Raw genomic sequence first — 15,111 nt, forward strand, 5'->3', positions numbered from 1 at the left:
AAAAATACAAGAGAAGGATCACAGTTGAAGACAGTTCAACAGCAAAAGAATCTCCAGTCTTAAGAGTTTAAGATCTGAAATATTTCCCAAGCAGCTAAGGAATAATGATAGTCACAGGGCCTTGGAAGTTTCTCATTAAGGACTAAAGACTTAATTGTAATGATATTATCCCTTGCCAAATCACCGCTGCTTTATTGTCAACTGATCAGAAGATCTTGGCAGATCTAATAAAGTCAGCCTGGACATCTGACCTCTGTTTATTCCCAGAAAGTCATCAACTTGAAGGAGCAATGTAGTCCTGGTGCCAAACCCTAGCTTAAAGCCTGACTATGATCATGATCCAAGAAACTAGAGAAATCTTAGAGTTGTTGTGGTTGGCTGCTTTCCATCTTCTCAGATAATTTTACCCAAACAGTGGTGTGACGGAGATACATGCCCCCATCGCAGGAAGAGAATAATGAAAGGAGGATCAGGCAGAACCTACTGGGGGCAGGTTTGCTGTGCTTTGCTGGGGCCACTCAGTCCCCAGGTTAGGACCAGCAGACTCCAGTTTGCCACTGATCCTCCACCATCTTGCTGTGTGGAAAAAGATGGCTGTTTCTTATGTAAATAATTAGGGTCTTATGGATCAGGCCATCACCCAAGGAGGAAGAGCACAGAGCAGTTTTCCAGTGGGTGCACCTGTTTACCCTGGGCTGGACTACAGGAAGCTGGGGTCTTTCTGGTCGGGGCTCAGCTCTGACTCCTGACACCCAGTATGCCTTGCCTGCGCATCTGTTCCACATTATGCAGGCCAGGAGCCAGCCATGGAGCTGCCCCAAGAGCCTTAAGTATCATCCCCAGGGGGGGATTCTGTGGTACTTATGGGGTGGGAAACCATCCTGTGGGAAAGAACACAGCCACAGAATACAAAGCAGTGGATGTGAGAGAGAGACCACCTCACAAAATGTTGACCCTTGAAGTCACCAGGTTTGGGGGTAGGGGAGGGAGTGGAGAGTCTTTTTTCATGATGCCCCTTGCTCCTGCAGTGGTCCTCTCCAGCACCCACAGACCTCCAGCACCCTGCAGCCAACTGGGGTCCTCAGGCAGCCAAGGACCTGACTTCAGGCTTTCAGACAAGGGGGCCTCCTTTGTGGAGCAGTTGCTGGGAATTGCTGCCCCAATCCTGGCCCTTCCTGTACCGACCCACTCATTTTGTAACTCCATTGTCCTGTCCATCGAGCACCCCAGCCCCATGATGGCCAAGCCAGATCAGCCTTGTTCAGCTGACATGGTGACTTAGCCCCAGACCTTGAGTCCTGCTAGCCGCCTGCTGGGCTCTCCTGTACAGGGCTCATGTGCATATCTGGATGGGGCCTTCCCAGTGCCCTTTTGCAGTGGCCCTCTGGCCTCCGCACTCCCTCTCTGGGTAGCAGCTCTCCTTGGTCTCCAGCAGCCACTCCAACCTCCCTGGCAGCTAGTCTTGTTTGCCCTGTTTTCTGAAACGTACCTCCACATCACAGGCCACTCTTGGCTGCTTCAGCTGCACTGTGAGTAGGCTGTTCTGCTTGCTGTCCTGTGCACAGTCGATTTCTGTGACGGGGAAAGCCTGCTGCTGTGTGTCCTCGCTGACACTCACCACGAAGAGCACTTCTGATGTCAGCAGCAAGCACCCTTCATGCTCCTGGCCTGAGCCCCTCACCAAAACCACGTCCAGGGCCATGTGGACTTCTGGTCTGCCCAGAGACTGAAGCATTTTCCTGTTTAAAAGGAGAAAAGTGAGGCCAGGGGCCAGCTTTGAAAAGATGGTCACTTATCAGCGCTCATTATTTACCAATGGGGCGGCCTCCCCAAGGGCAAAGGGCCCTCACTAATCCAATTACTCATTTTAGCTTGAAATGTAATTGTCAGTTCTCAAACACTGATTCTGGTTAACAGAACCTGCTTCCTCCTGGGAATAAAGATTTCCCTTGGTTTTGCTTAGCTCCTTTTCTCTCCATTAGAAATAGCACCTCTAATTCGAGTGGCCATTCCACAGGGAATCTCAGGCCCTCTAGCAAGACTGGGCTTCTCTGCCAATGTATGACTTTCCTTGAGTGGTTAGGTATGGAGCAGAGGAGTTGTGCAGCTAGCCCCAAACCTGGCAGTGGCAGCCCCTTCCTGTCCCTCTACAGTGCTCTTGTGCTGCCTGAGATGCCAGTGCCAACAATGGCTACTCCTGGGCTCCCTGGAAGTGTGGCCCATTAGCTTGAGAGCAAGCCAGGAGCTATTAACATACAGTATGGATGTAAAGTTGAGCAAGTATCTCAATAATTTTACCAGACATATTTGACATGGCTGTTTGGAGCCTGGTCAGCATGTAGATCACTTGGCTCATAGCGCTGTTTGGGAAGCTGAGAAAGTCCAGCTCCATGTAAAATACCTGTGGTAAGAGAAGCAAGGGAGTTTTACTACTTGTTTTCTGGAAAACAGTTTCATGCTGCAATGATGTCATCTGCTCAGAGCCATCCATAAAATGTTACAGATCCAAAGTGATGTCACATCTTTGGAAGCAAGTGTATAGATAATCTTTAAACATTACAATGCTCTTAACTTTGGTGATCTTGCATTAGAAAATTAAAATATGAATGTGTTACACAGTCCAAGCATAGACCAGCAATTAGAGGAAGCAAAAACACTGAAAGTAGCTGGTCATGAACAATAGCTTAGATATCATTTGTAATTGATATGTTAAAAAAGTCTAGCTAGGTCTGGTATGGTGGCTCATGCGTGTAATCTCAGAACTTTGGGAGATCAAATCAAGGTGGGAGGATTGCTTGAGTCAAGGAGTTAGAGACCAGCCTGGGAAACAAAGTGAGACCCCCATCTCTACAAAAAATAAATAGTGGTGCATGCCTGTAGTCCTAGCTACTCCGGAGGCTGAGGTGGGAGGATCACTTGAGCCCAGGAGTTGGAGGCTGCAGTGAGCTATGATTGTGTGACTAAATGCCAGCCTGGGTGACAGCAAACCCTGTGTCTAAAAAAAACCCTCTAGATTGTTAGTTAGCTTCCTTAATACTTCTGTATCTGTGCTAAGGCTAGTCAAAAAATAAAAAACACAGATATATACAAAGGCACACCCTTTGCCTAGATACACTGTTTAAATGCTAAGTGACTTAATCCAACTGTTAAACACGAATCCATGTACATTTATGAGTGCGCTTGGGGCCTCTGGTTTATGACATGCTCTCCCTGGTGCCAGCACCAAATGAGGGCACCCAGCAGCAGCCACATAGGCCTTTACAGAGACTCTCCAGAACCAAAGATGGTACAGCATGTGTGCTTTCTGAGGGCTTGTAAATGTTTATAAACGACGCAGTCATTAGACTAAGAGTTAGTGGTTTGTAAAACCTTCAGTTCGGTAATAAAAGTTTTACAAGAGTGATGGAAACCAAAAAGGCCATGTGAAGCTCTGCTGTAAGATCTTCTTACATAAGGGAGCATTCTTCAGCCCTGGGAAACACAGTGAGGGACAATGGCATTTTCAAAACCAAAAGAATTTGTGAAGTATGACTTGACTTTACCTCACTGGAGTCCGTATCATAAGGGAGTTTAACTTTTCCCACTTACAGGTTATAGCACATCTTACTGTCAGTTTCCCTGTGAGTGAAAATGTCATTCACAGAAGGAGAGGGAAATGAGGGGGGCGAGGAGGGGAAAGCGAAGAGGAACACATGCTGGCGTCTGTGTGGTCTCTTAAAGGATGCTTTCCGGATGGCTGCCTGAAGTGTGGGCACTCATTCATCTCCACTCCCTTCCTTTCAGATGCTGTTTTTATGCCCTGATCTGGCTGCCTCTTGTCAGGCCTGCTGAGGAGCCGGATGCCTCCCTTGAAACATCCCGTGGGCTTTATGGCCAGATGTGGATGCAGACAGTGTGCTTACATGTCTGACAAACGGGAGGGTGCTTCTGTGGTTTGTGATACTAGCTAGACAGCCTGCTTCATGACCAAAATGATGACACCAATTTTAGGTAAAATGTTAACGGTTCCAGCCACAGGTTTATGGAAAGTCACTTTAATGTGCTCTGCCACGAATGCAGAAAATAAGCCTGGGAGGAGGTGCTTCCTTTCATAGGCACCCATTACTTGTATGCACACTGCTGCACGGGGAGAGGCCCTGGCACGCCCATCCAAGTGCAGGTAGTGCCGTGCGCCCATGCACTCCACAGCTGTCTGCTTGCGAAAGGGATTTTAGTTGCAGATCCTTTGTTTCTGCCCCGGCCTGGCTGTGAGGAGCAGGATGGCGTCTGTGGGTGAGAAGGCCACCCCAAACCCAAAGATCCATGTGCACATCCACACCCTGTCTCATTCTCTACTGCTTCTTAAAGTTATCTTCCCACAACCTATCACTCCTTCCACATTTCTCATAGGAAAAAGTGTTAATTCTTTTCTCTGTGGTATTCTCCATTCTGCCCTCAACCTCTAAACTGGTCTATCAAGTGTACTGTAAAAAGATTCTGTGACATATACACTGAAACTAGTAACTGGTTTCCTGATTCTATGGTTTTATTATTAGTAGTAAAATTCTACTCTGTGTAAATAAGCATAGAGAGGTAAGAAAGATAGCCACTATTTATTTATCTTTTAGTCCTCTACCATGTGAAAGGTTACACTATCTTAGGGAACCCTTGGTATAATCATGCAAATCACTAACGTCTGGGTTGGCCTGATGGGTTTTCCACCAACTTACCGTAACCAGTCTGTGACACCAGCTCAGCAGCTCCTCCGATGGGCTTTGTGAACACCCCCATGATTCCTTTCCCCACACCTGAGATGACACCCTTGGCCTTGTGTCCTGCTGAAGCATGTGCCTCAGATGTTTTCTGGAAGTTCTGCATCGGCTGATCGACTATACCAGCAATTGCACCTGGAATAACAAAAGCCCTCAGTAAGGACAGAGGCTTAAAATTTTTGGAAAATGAAAGGCTCCATCTGGAACACAGTTTTATCTGGATTGAAAATGAGTCCCCACCCTCATTGTAAAGGTCTTTACTATCCATTTATTTACCAGTTACCTAAGTACACCAAGGGCAGTAGACATTTATTATTGTCATCAAAGTACAATATTCAGATGGAGTTTGGTCCACACAGTCAGGATCTGTGAAGTTTAATTCAGAATTTAACAAACCTGTCAGTCTTTTCAGTGTCATCCACACATCTTTCCTCTGAAGTCAGGCAACACAGTTTACAGAGAGGAGCTAACAATTCCTCAGGAGTAGAGAAAGACTGTTCAGCCCAATACATTTGCACCGATTCAGGAAGATGAAAAACTGGAAGGGGTTAAGCCCCTTTCTAACTCCCCACTTTTAATAATAATCATAACAATCATAATTTAGTAGTATTAATACTTAAGAGTAATTATTGATATAGTAATTATTATTTTGATTATAGGTAATCTATCTATCTTGAATGCTTACTAGGTCTGGGGACTGTGCTAAGAGCTTTACTTGTATGAGATTATTTGATCCTCATATTCCCAGGAGTCAGACATTGTTTTTATCCAAATGTGGACACTGAGGCACAGAGCTTAAGGAGTTTTTCCCAAGGTCACACAGCTGTTAAGTGTACAGAGAGTGTGAGTCACAGCATAGCTCTTAACCACCAAGAGATTCGCTTATCCCATTTATAAAACAGGCTCTTCCTCTTTGCCAATCTTGGAAAAACCTTTCTCTCTCACTTGAATTGAGGTTTGGCCACTTACTCCTCACTTAGAATAGCGACCAAAACCCCTCGGGGCTCTGCTCCCACAGCTGTAGCACAGGGCGTCCATCTCCTGCACTGAGCCTGAGGCAGTTAAGATGAAAGGAGCCCCTCAGGCAGTCCTGTGGATACGGCCCCTGTGCTACTCCTGCTTTGAGAGGCCAACAATGAGAGCCAGAAAAGCCTCACCATTCTGATTTTTTTTCATGATGGAGTGGAGGGCTCCCTAACTCAGAAGGGAAAATTTCTTTACAATTCTTGACAGAATTGTCTGTTTTCAACTCAAAACTGCTAGAATTGATGAAAATGCTCTGATGTAGAAATTTTAGTGCACATCACGTCAATTGTAAAGGGAATGTTTTTCATGGACTCCTTTCCTCTAGGTTTTGACAAAGACATTTAAGTTTATGCATTGACAGATTCAGAATGACCTGAGGCAACAGGCCTGTTTCCCAGCCTAGAGTCATGCTGCCAAACCTTATACAGAAATGGCAAGAGTGAGCAGAGGAAGCTGCTCCCAGCAGGCCCAGGCCACCCCAGCTATCAAGAGTGAGGGTCACTCTTTCAGCATCACAGCTAGCCAGGCCTGGCGCTCGGCTAGGAGCGCCCCTCATTTGCCATTGACGCTCCACTCCATTTGGAAGATCAGAAGTCAGAGTGGCCACACTGAGGGACAGGGAGGAACCCTGGGTCTTCTCTTCCGGTCACCTCAGCAGATTATCAAAGTGAACAGCATCAAATCAAAGAGTGGAGCCTGGGCCAGCCGCAGTCACCCGAACAGGGTGCTGACAGCCAGCTGCTCCATCGCACGCAGGTATCAAGTGACGCTCCCTCTGTTATGCTCTTCCGTTTTCTCTGGCCACAGTGAAGGCTCCAGTTACTGTGGCTTTGACAGATAAGACGATTTGGGCAGCTCCCCAAAAGTGGAAAGCCTGAGTCCCATGACAAGGTGTTAGATTCTGAGAGTCAGAGAGGGAGCTGTGGAACCACCTGCCCCGGGCTCAGCAGCAGACCTTTGAGGGGGAAAGCTGGCCTGTCACACCAACTCCTCACCAGCCACCAGGTGCCTTATCTACCTCTGTGCTCACAAGCTGGGGAACAGAGAGGCTAAGAGACCAGCAGCCATTTCATGGTCCCTGCAGCCCTGCTTTGAGAGAGGCAGCCTCTCTCAGAGCCTGGAATGGCTCTCCTCTGAAGTATATCCTCTGAAGTAAATCCCTCAACTGGTAAATTATGGACTGTCATAGACTCAAACTCTGCTTGAAGGCTTTCAAGAGTGGAAACTGATCCCAAGACTTGTCTGCTGGCGTTAGGCCCACGGGGTGGGTGGCCACATGGAGATGGCTGTGATCTGATGAAGCCAGTGGACAGAAGAGCGTGCCTGGGAGGGGTTTCCAGGACTGAGTGAGTGCTGTACCCCACAGGACACAGGAGCTATTGCCTGTTGTGCCTTGGAAGGTGGAGGAGGAGGAAGGCCTTCATTGTGGAGCAGGAGACCACCACGCCTTCCCTCACCGCTTTCTGTGACTTGCTCCTAAGCCTTGGGCAGAAACTACTTGGTCACTGAGCTATGGAAGTTCCTTGTGATGCATCTATTTTGATGCTGCCTTTACCATGTGGTGTAATTTTGTTTCTGGCATTTTTTTTGTCACACTATCAGGACAGGCATAAGATGGGATACTACGCCACAGCTCGCCATTCCAGAAAGAAACGAGATGCATAGAGTATACTGTGCATTCCAGCTCAGTGCTTCTTTTTTGACCAGAACAGATGAGCAAACCAAGAAGGAAGCACTTTGCCTGTCATTCCTAAATTCTGCACTGACTATAATACACACCAGTCAGTAAATGGCAGATGGTGGTCTTAAGGGCTATCTCTTGGGATATGCAACTCTTGAGTCACTCCCTCGGAGGGGACTTTTCTGATTCACCTGGCAGAGGCCTGTTTTGTTGGAATTCCAGATGGCATAGCCAAGAGTGCCTATGAAGAGAGAGGAGGTGGTCTCTGGGGAATCCAGCAGCGTGTCACAAACCAGGAAGCATCCCAAAAGAAGTGGGAGTCAGAGGAGCAATGCTTGACATCCTGACTTTGGTGTTCATGAGAAGGCATCAGGTCTGGGAGGAAACGCAGAACGCAGTTGTGATGCAGAGCTGCATATCCTTTCTCAGTGCAGGCTCCAGAGTGTAGTAGAAAGTGTGGGTGTTGGGGAACAGATCTGGTAAATGTGGGCAAGGCTGATGCCAATACTGCAGGCTAAACAGTTTTTCCAAAAGCCGTTGCTTTTGGAAAACTGTCATGGAGCTCATCCAAAAGCCTCGGCGGCATCTCTCAGCCAGCAGACACTTTTCCCTGCTGACCTGGGGCAGTGCGGCTGGGCATAAATTAAAGACTTGCTTTAATTTTCAAAGGCCTCATAATGCTCCATAGGGTTCCCATGAGGGTGAAGCAGAGTCAAGAAGGACTCCCGAACCCATAAACATTTGGGGGAAATGTGTTTTTCCTATACTGGAACTTGAAATTGTTCAATCTCCCCACATCCTGATGGTTTCCAGGCCTGGAGCTCCACAGGGGTAGGCGACATGGTGGAAAGGCCCGGGCTCCTGTCCTTGCTGGAGGTTTGACCTGGCTAAGTCACTTTACCTCATCCAAAGTTGTGAAGCTGTGAAGGGTTATGAAGTTGTGAAGGGTTGTGAAGATCAAATAAGATGACACCTTTGAAAATGCTTTGCCAACTCTAACTTTTCCTTTAATATATTTTTATGAACTGGGTCCTTGACTTTTGTGTCTTTTTGAAGAAACTGAGCAACTAGAATATTTCACTGGCATGGGTTTAAAACTATTATTATTACTGTCATTATTTTGAGACAAGGTCTCACTCTCTTCACCAGACTGCAGTGCAGTGGTGCAATCTCAGCTCACTCCAGCCTTGACCTGGGCTCAAGCGATCCACCTCAGCCTCCTGAGTAGCTGGGCCCAAAGGCATGTGCCACCATGCCTGGCTAATTTTTGTATTTCATTTTATTTTTGTAGAGATGGGGTTTTGCCACATTGCCCAGGCTGATCTCAAACTCCTGGGCTCAAGCAAGCCACTTGCTTTGGCTTCCCAAAGTGCTGGGATTACAAGTGTGAGCCATGTGCCCGGCCTGGGTTTCAAATTATTATGTGATAATGGCTCTAACTTCAATTAGGCACTGCATTGTATATGGCAATTTCACATTGCCATATACAATTTCTGGGGAAGAATTAAATGGTGGCCAATCTATAACTTTCCAAAGTGAGGAGATTCAGTTTGTTGTACTCCCCTCTTTCTTCTTCTTGCCACACACCTGGTAGTTCTAGGACCAGACATTTTGAGATAACTCAACGATTACATGAAACAAAGGCTCTTGAAGTCTTACAGGAAAGGAAGCTGGTTTGAGCCAAGCTTGAGATGCCCACTGTGAACTCTGCAGAGCCCTGACATGGACACACTGCTCAGGGGGTGGGTTGGGCTGGGACTGGGGCCGGCCAGTGTTGGGAGATGCAGCCAGCATCTACAGAGGAGGTTTATGTTACCCCAAGAATTCCTAATGTTCTGGAAATTACCAGATATGCACAAAGACCCCATGAGCCCACTGCAGTTTCCAAAAATGAATTCCCTCACATGGATAAGGATATGCAAGACACAATGACTACAGCAAAGATCAGAGCGTTATGACTTACCCTGTCAACAGGACCCATGCCCAGAAAGATGACCTCATCAGGGCCGATTCGTGACTCCTCACACAACTGATTTTTCCCATCAGGTACAATCTTACACACTGAAAACGGAGCATTGGCTGGGGCTTCTCTGAGTGGGAAGAGACTGGAACCCTTGGGCGGGAAGGGCGTCGGGTTTGGGGTGGAGACAGCCACACACCAGCCAGCCCAGGGGTGGGTGAGTTGGTCTCTCTCTCTCTCTCTCTCTCTCTCAGAGGGGCTGGGCTGGAGACAGGGAAGCTCTCAACCCCAGAGTAGTGGTACTTAAGCCTCCAATTAATAGCATCAACAGGTCCAGAGTTGCAAAACAATGACCTTAAGATCCTCAATATAACCTCATTGTCACTTCCTCTGGTTACAGCCACTTAATCCATTAGATTAAGGGAAAATATTCCTGCCATTGCTCAGATGTTTCTTTTTGCGGAGACACTCTTGGAAACCAGGCAACTCTTATAGTTCATTTGCTACCATACTATGATAATGATAGGTGCTGTTTACCAAACATGAGCATGGTGGCTGCCATATAACTAACTACCCACTGTTACTTCTAACAATAGTATCACCAGGCCCAATATACAAAAGAAAAACTCAGGTTCAGAGAAGAACTTCTCTGAGGTCACAAAGAAAGGACTTGGGCACCCTAGCCCGAGGTCTGGGGCTTCTGAGGGCAAGGTCCCCTGCCACACCGCCTTCCCCAAAGGAGTCACCATCACCTTTGGGTTACTGAGTTAAGCAGTTAGGTTGCTCCTTTACCCAGCTTGTTTATCACAGGTCACCAGCTTCCCAGTTTCCACATATGACAGTGCCCCACACCACTGAATGTTTTTACCTATATAATTTCTAGCAACTTAACCTGAACTTGTACCATTTTACCACTTCCTCCCAGAGCCTCAGCTGGCTGCAGATGCCAATCGAGGAGTTCCGTAGAGAACTGAAGATCAGAGAGAGGGCAAGTCCTTTCAAACTCATCTTTTCTACCCTTTGCTCTGCACTGCTTTGGGTGACTTTGATCTCTGGGAGGCGCACACTCCCTCAGATGCGGGACAGGCACATTGCCAAGCAATACAGTTTTAAATTCCTTTGCAAACAAATAAACAAAAAAATCCTTGATAATCTTGCCCTGCAAGCTTTTAGCTCTGAAGCTTCCTTTTTATAGATTTTTTTAAAGCAACTTATTTTCAAACATTTGTAATATTTTGAAATATGCATAGCAATCTTCACCTCTCTACCATCTGGCTGCTCTACAAACAATAATTGCTCTGAGTCAGGCTGATCTCAAAAAAGTAAAAGGACAAAGTGGGCTCCTCACTGAAGTTTACATGACATTTGCATGTTGCTCTAGTGCTTCTCAAACAAAAGAAGCGGCTCAGCATGTGTGGGAGTGAGGGAGCCAGTGCTTCGGAAGGGTTGCCTATCATATTCTTCAGAAAGCAAACAGCTGGATGCTGCTGTCCTCTTGCAGACACCACTATGCTTAGAGCGGGTCCTATCAAATTAGGATTTCTTTTAAGAACTTTAGTGAGGCTCAAGATACATTTCATACACAAAGCAAACACAGGTGCTGCCTGTGCGGCTGTGCAGGTGAGCCCTCAGCGGGATGCACTGTGGAACTCAGAGCAAGTGCCTTACCTTCTCTGAGCATTTCCCAGTCATCCCCAGGCAGAAGGCGAGGTTGCCCAGTCCTGGGAGACCCTGCACCTCAGTCTGCTGGATTGCAGACAGGTGGGAGGCCCCACAGCCCCTTACCAAGCAGGCTGATGCCCAGCCGGGACAGGCCCTGTCGAAGCCCCTCGCCCAGGCTCTCGGGGAGCTGCCGCCGCCACTCCTCCTGCCGGTTGTAGTGCTCCTCATCCAGTGAGAGCCGGTCCATGTTCCGGGCCAGGCTTGTGGCCAGGTTGGTGATGGATGTGAGGGTACCTGAGGGAATAAGAGCATGGGGTTAGCCTCCTTGTCACATACATGAGGGACCCCAAGGCAGTAGTTTCAGAGGCAGTGGGAACACTTGTGGGCCCTCTTGGACATGCTCATTGGCAAGTGATGGTGGCTTCCTCTCAGGCAATTTGAAGAAAGAGTCTTAAGAGGTAAACAACTGGGGTGGTGGCTCACGCCTGTAATACCAGCACTGTGGGAGGCCAAGACAGGAGGATTGCTTGAGCCTAGCAGTTTGAGACCAGCCTGGGCAACATGGCAAAACCCTGTCTCTATGAAAAGTTAAAAAATTAGCTGGGTGTGGTAGTGCACATCTGTAGTCTCAGCTACTCAGGAGGCTGAAGTGGGAGGATTGCCTGAGCCCAGGACGTCAAGGCTGCAGTGAGCTGCAATTGCACCACTGCACTCCAGCCTGGGTGGCAGAGTGAGATCTTGTCTCAAATAAGATACAATAAAATTTAAAAGAAAATGAGGTAAAGAGGAACACTTGCCCACAGGGGTGATGACACTCTTCAAAGGGGAAGAATCACAGGTGCCAGAGAGCAGCCTAGAGTTTCACATGAAACTATCCTTCACTATAATTGAATTTGTCAAAGTTTGATTAAAACAGTATTGATGCCTTCATTGAGGCCCAATTTTGAAGGTTAAAATCTGCCTGCTCTGATTTTAAAGGGTAAAGTTACGTTGCTAAGTTTTAGAAAGATGATAAAGAAATATTTCAACTTTAGGAATAAATTTTATTCCCTCCCTATAACTTCAGTAATAACAAAGGGGGAGATACTAAACCTTATCATTTGCCATTCTGAGGATGTAATTATTGTGCCATGGAGAATATGTGCAATTTTGATATTCAGGATATTAACTGAAAAAACAGTGAGGGGAATAAAGGGAGTAAATCATGTGAGAGCCGTGAATCTGTCTGATTTTCCTAAGGAAGGCTGTTTTAGCATTTGGTCACAACAGCCACAATTCCTCTAGCAGGTCTGCACACGTCTCAGTGAGCAAAACTGAGCGACTTTCATGTACAGATCTGGACGCTAACAAACTAGCTCAGCTGTTATTGCAGGTCCAGTTTCAGGAAGAAATGCTCAATGTCGTTTTTGCAGCTGCATCTTTACCAGTAATCTGAAAAGAAAAATATCTGCGTGTGCACACACATAGGGATGCCAACAAACCAAACAAATTTTGCTAAGAGAAGAAGAGAACAAGTGTAAAAAACATTCAGTGAGTCAGTAGGCTGAAAATACCGCTGAGGTTCAATTTAGCAGGTGTTGGTTGTCTTATTTTAACATAAAAACAACAGAACCACAGAGATTCCAGTGTCAAGAGTGAGCAGTCTGCCAGTGACTCCTGGGGTGGATTTCTGCAACTCAGCCCCCAGGCCTCCCAGATGATTTGAGGCCTGGGGGAGTGTCCTTTTCATTGTCTGTGGAATTTGTTTTTATGACTCTGGCTGTTCTCTTGCCAGCCCTCCCACCCATAGTCCCTCACCCCCTCTATGGATCACGGATTCTCCTATTTCAAGATCAAGTCTTTTGTGCCTTACAGAGACTTCTACAACCTGTCCTATGGCCTATGGTCAGATGCCTTTTACGGGAAGAAGCCCTTTGCCCTGTTTTCCTTGCCTCCCACTGAGAAGAAAAGGGGACTCAGATGGCCCTTGTTAGTTCCCAAGTCTCTGCGAAGCTGACCAAAATAACATCAAGCAAACACACACAGATAAAACTAAAACACTGTCCTTGTGGGAAAGCACTTTGGCCTCCGTGCCCGATGACCTGTCTGGGCCACAAGATGGCACTGTTTACGTGGCGTGCTAGAGAAAAGTTGGCTGTTTCACCCTGAAATCTGCTTCCATGTCAGAATGTATCCATATCCTTCAGAAAGTTATGACAACTGTATCTACATTTAAAAAAATATGGAGGCAACAGAGTGTAGAGTTTCTGATGTTTAGCAGAAGTCCTGAACACCTTTAATATTTCTGTGTTTATCACATGGAATAACAGTTGAGCCAATCCTTGTTTTCCCAATGGGAGGCTTAAAATTCTGAAGTTTCTGAAACATTTTCACACACCACAGGCAAGTACTGATCTGCTCAAAACATAAGACATTATATTACGAGCTTTGTTACAAATCCAAACTCTCACTGCAAGCTAACAGGCTAAAGCTAGAGGCAATCTGAATGCACATTCTTTAAAAAAAAAAAAAAAAAAAAAGACAGGGAAGGAGTAAAGGCATTATTGCAAGGAACAGAAACCGCTACCTTTGGAGATGTGCTTTACAAACGATGTAGTCCCTCTGGAGACGCCACTCACGAAGGCTCCGGGGCCCCGGGTCAGCCCCTCGTACGGAAGCCTGAAGAAGTCGGCGACCCCGTTCCCGATGCTTCTCACCAGGCTTGCAGGGCTGCCAATAATCTCCAGAGACCCAACTACCCAGCCTGCAATGGACCAGAGGGAAGGGGTGATTGAAACCTCAAATGCAGAACTTTCAACATTTGTGAAAAAGTGACCCATTTCCCCTGCAATTCATTTTTTCACACTGGAATTGGGAAAGTAATCCATTTCTTTGGAAGAAAATAAGGGAAATAAGTCATTCCCTGTGAATTCATAAATGGCAAACTTTCATACTTTATAAATCAAAGTGATCCCCTGATGGCCCCACAAATGGCTTTAATATAACTGCCTGGCCCGAGCCTCCCATATTCCTGCTAACAGGGGTCCATGTGCTGGGGACGCACTCTGCCACCACCTAAGGAAGGGCGCCTTCTTGGGCTGCAGGTGTTTGCAGGCGGGAGGTCCTCTCTAAAGCCTCCCCGGGACAGAGGCGGCACCAGGATAGGAGGAGATGCCTGGTCGGGGGTGGCCAGATGCTCAATGGTGTGTTGCAAAGGGGATGCAAACTTCTGACAAGAATGGAGGGGTTGTTTTTAATCTTTCCCAATCCTACTGAGTTGAGTGCTTCCCTTTGGAGCAGAGCTGGAGCCAGACAAATGTCTTGGACCCTTCAATCCCAGCTCCGGTTATGTAAACCCTGGCGACAAGGACTTTTTTTTATTTTTTTTGAGATTGAGTCTCACTCTTTTGCCCAGGCTGGAGTGCAGTGGTGTGGTCTCGGCTCACTGCAACCTCTGACTCCTGGGTTCAAGCGATTCTCCTGCCTCAGCCTCCCAAGTAGCTGGGATTACAGGCACATGCCACCACGCCTGGCTTTATTTATTTATTTATTTATTTATTTATTTGTATTTTTAGTAGAGATGGGGATTCACCATGTAGGCCAGGCTGGTCTTGAACTCTGTGACAGGGACATTCTGATGAGGTTAGTGAGAGGGGAGTGTTCACCTGTGCCTGTCCCAGGAGGGCAGCTTTGGATCTGGTTTCCTCCTGAAGCTTGGGCTGACCAGAAGCTGGCCTGCCACGCAGCCACTGCTGCCCCATAGGAACGTGGCTGTGTGTGGAGTCCCACAGGCACTGCCCTTACCCTGGCTCCCTGGGGTGGGGATTTGGGGATGTAGGCCCCAAAAATTGGAGGGGCAAGTGAGGGCCAGGAGAGAGGAGTCCAAAAAGACAGCTTTCTCTGGGAAGCCACCAACCTCCCCAGCCTGGTGCTCAGAGCCTGGCAATGGGAAGGCTGTGGGGACAGGACTGGGTGGGAGCCATCCCTCCTTCACCAGCAGGCTCTGAAGAGGAGGGCAGTCCTGTGACAGAGATCTGCAGCTCAGTGATCTG

The 15,111-nt window shown here is 47.3% G+C and overlaps 1 protein-coding gene across 8 annotated transcripts in view; it reads right to left on the bottom strand.

Moving 5' to 3' along the window:
- VPS13B (vacuolar protein sorting 13 homolog B) overlaps positions 1–15,111 on the bottom strand; it is an 859,202-nt gene that overhangs the window by 4,269 nt on the left and 839,822 nt on the right. For all 8 annotated transcript variants that reach the window (XM_050801187.1, XM_050801183.1, XM_050801189.1 and 5 more), the window contains 5 exons: positions 13,647–13,823; positions 11,204–11,374; positions 4,710–4,886; positions 2,299–2,401; positions 1,490–1,739 (listed from right to left, as the gene is read on the bottom strand). In XM_050801187.1, coding sequence (XP_050657144.1) covers positions 1,490–1,739; positions 2,299–2,401; positions 4,710–4,886; positions 11,204–11,374; positions 13,647–13,823 — 878 coding nt within the window. The remainder of the gene's footprint in view (positions 1–1,489; positions 1,740–2,298; positions 2,402–4,709; positions 4,887–11,203; positions 11,375–13,646; positions 13,824–15,111) is intronic.

This window comes from Macaca thibetana, chromosome 8 (genome assembly GCF_024542745.1).
Source record: "Macaca thibetana thibetana isolate TM-01 chromosome 8, ASM2454274v1, whole genome shotgun sequence".
In the NCBI taxonomy this organism is placed as follows: domain Eukaryota; kingdom Metazoa; phylum Chordata; class Mammalia; order Primates; family Cercopithecidae; genus Macaca; species Macaca thibetana.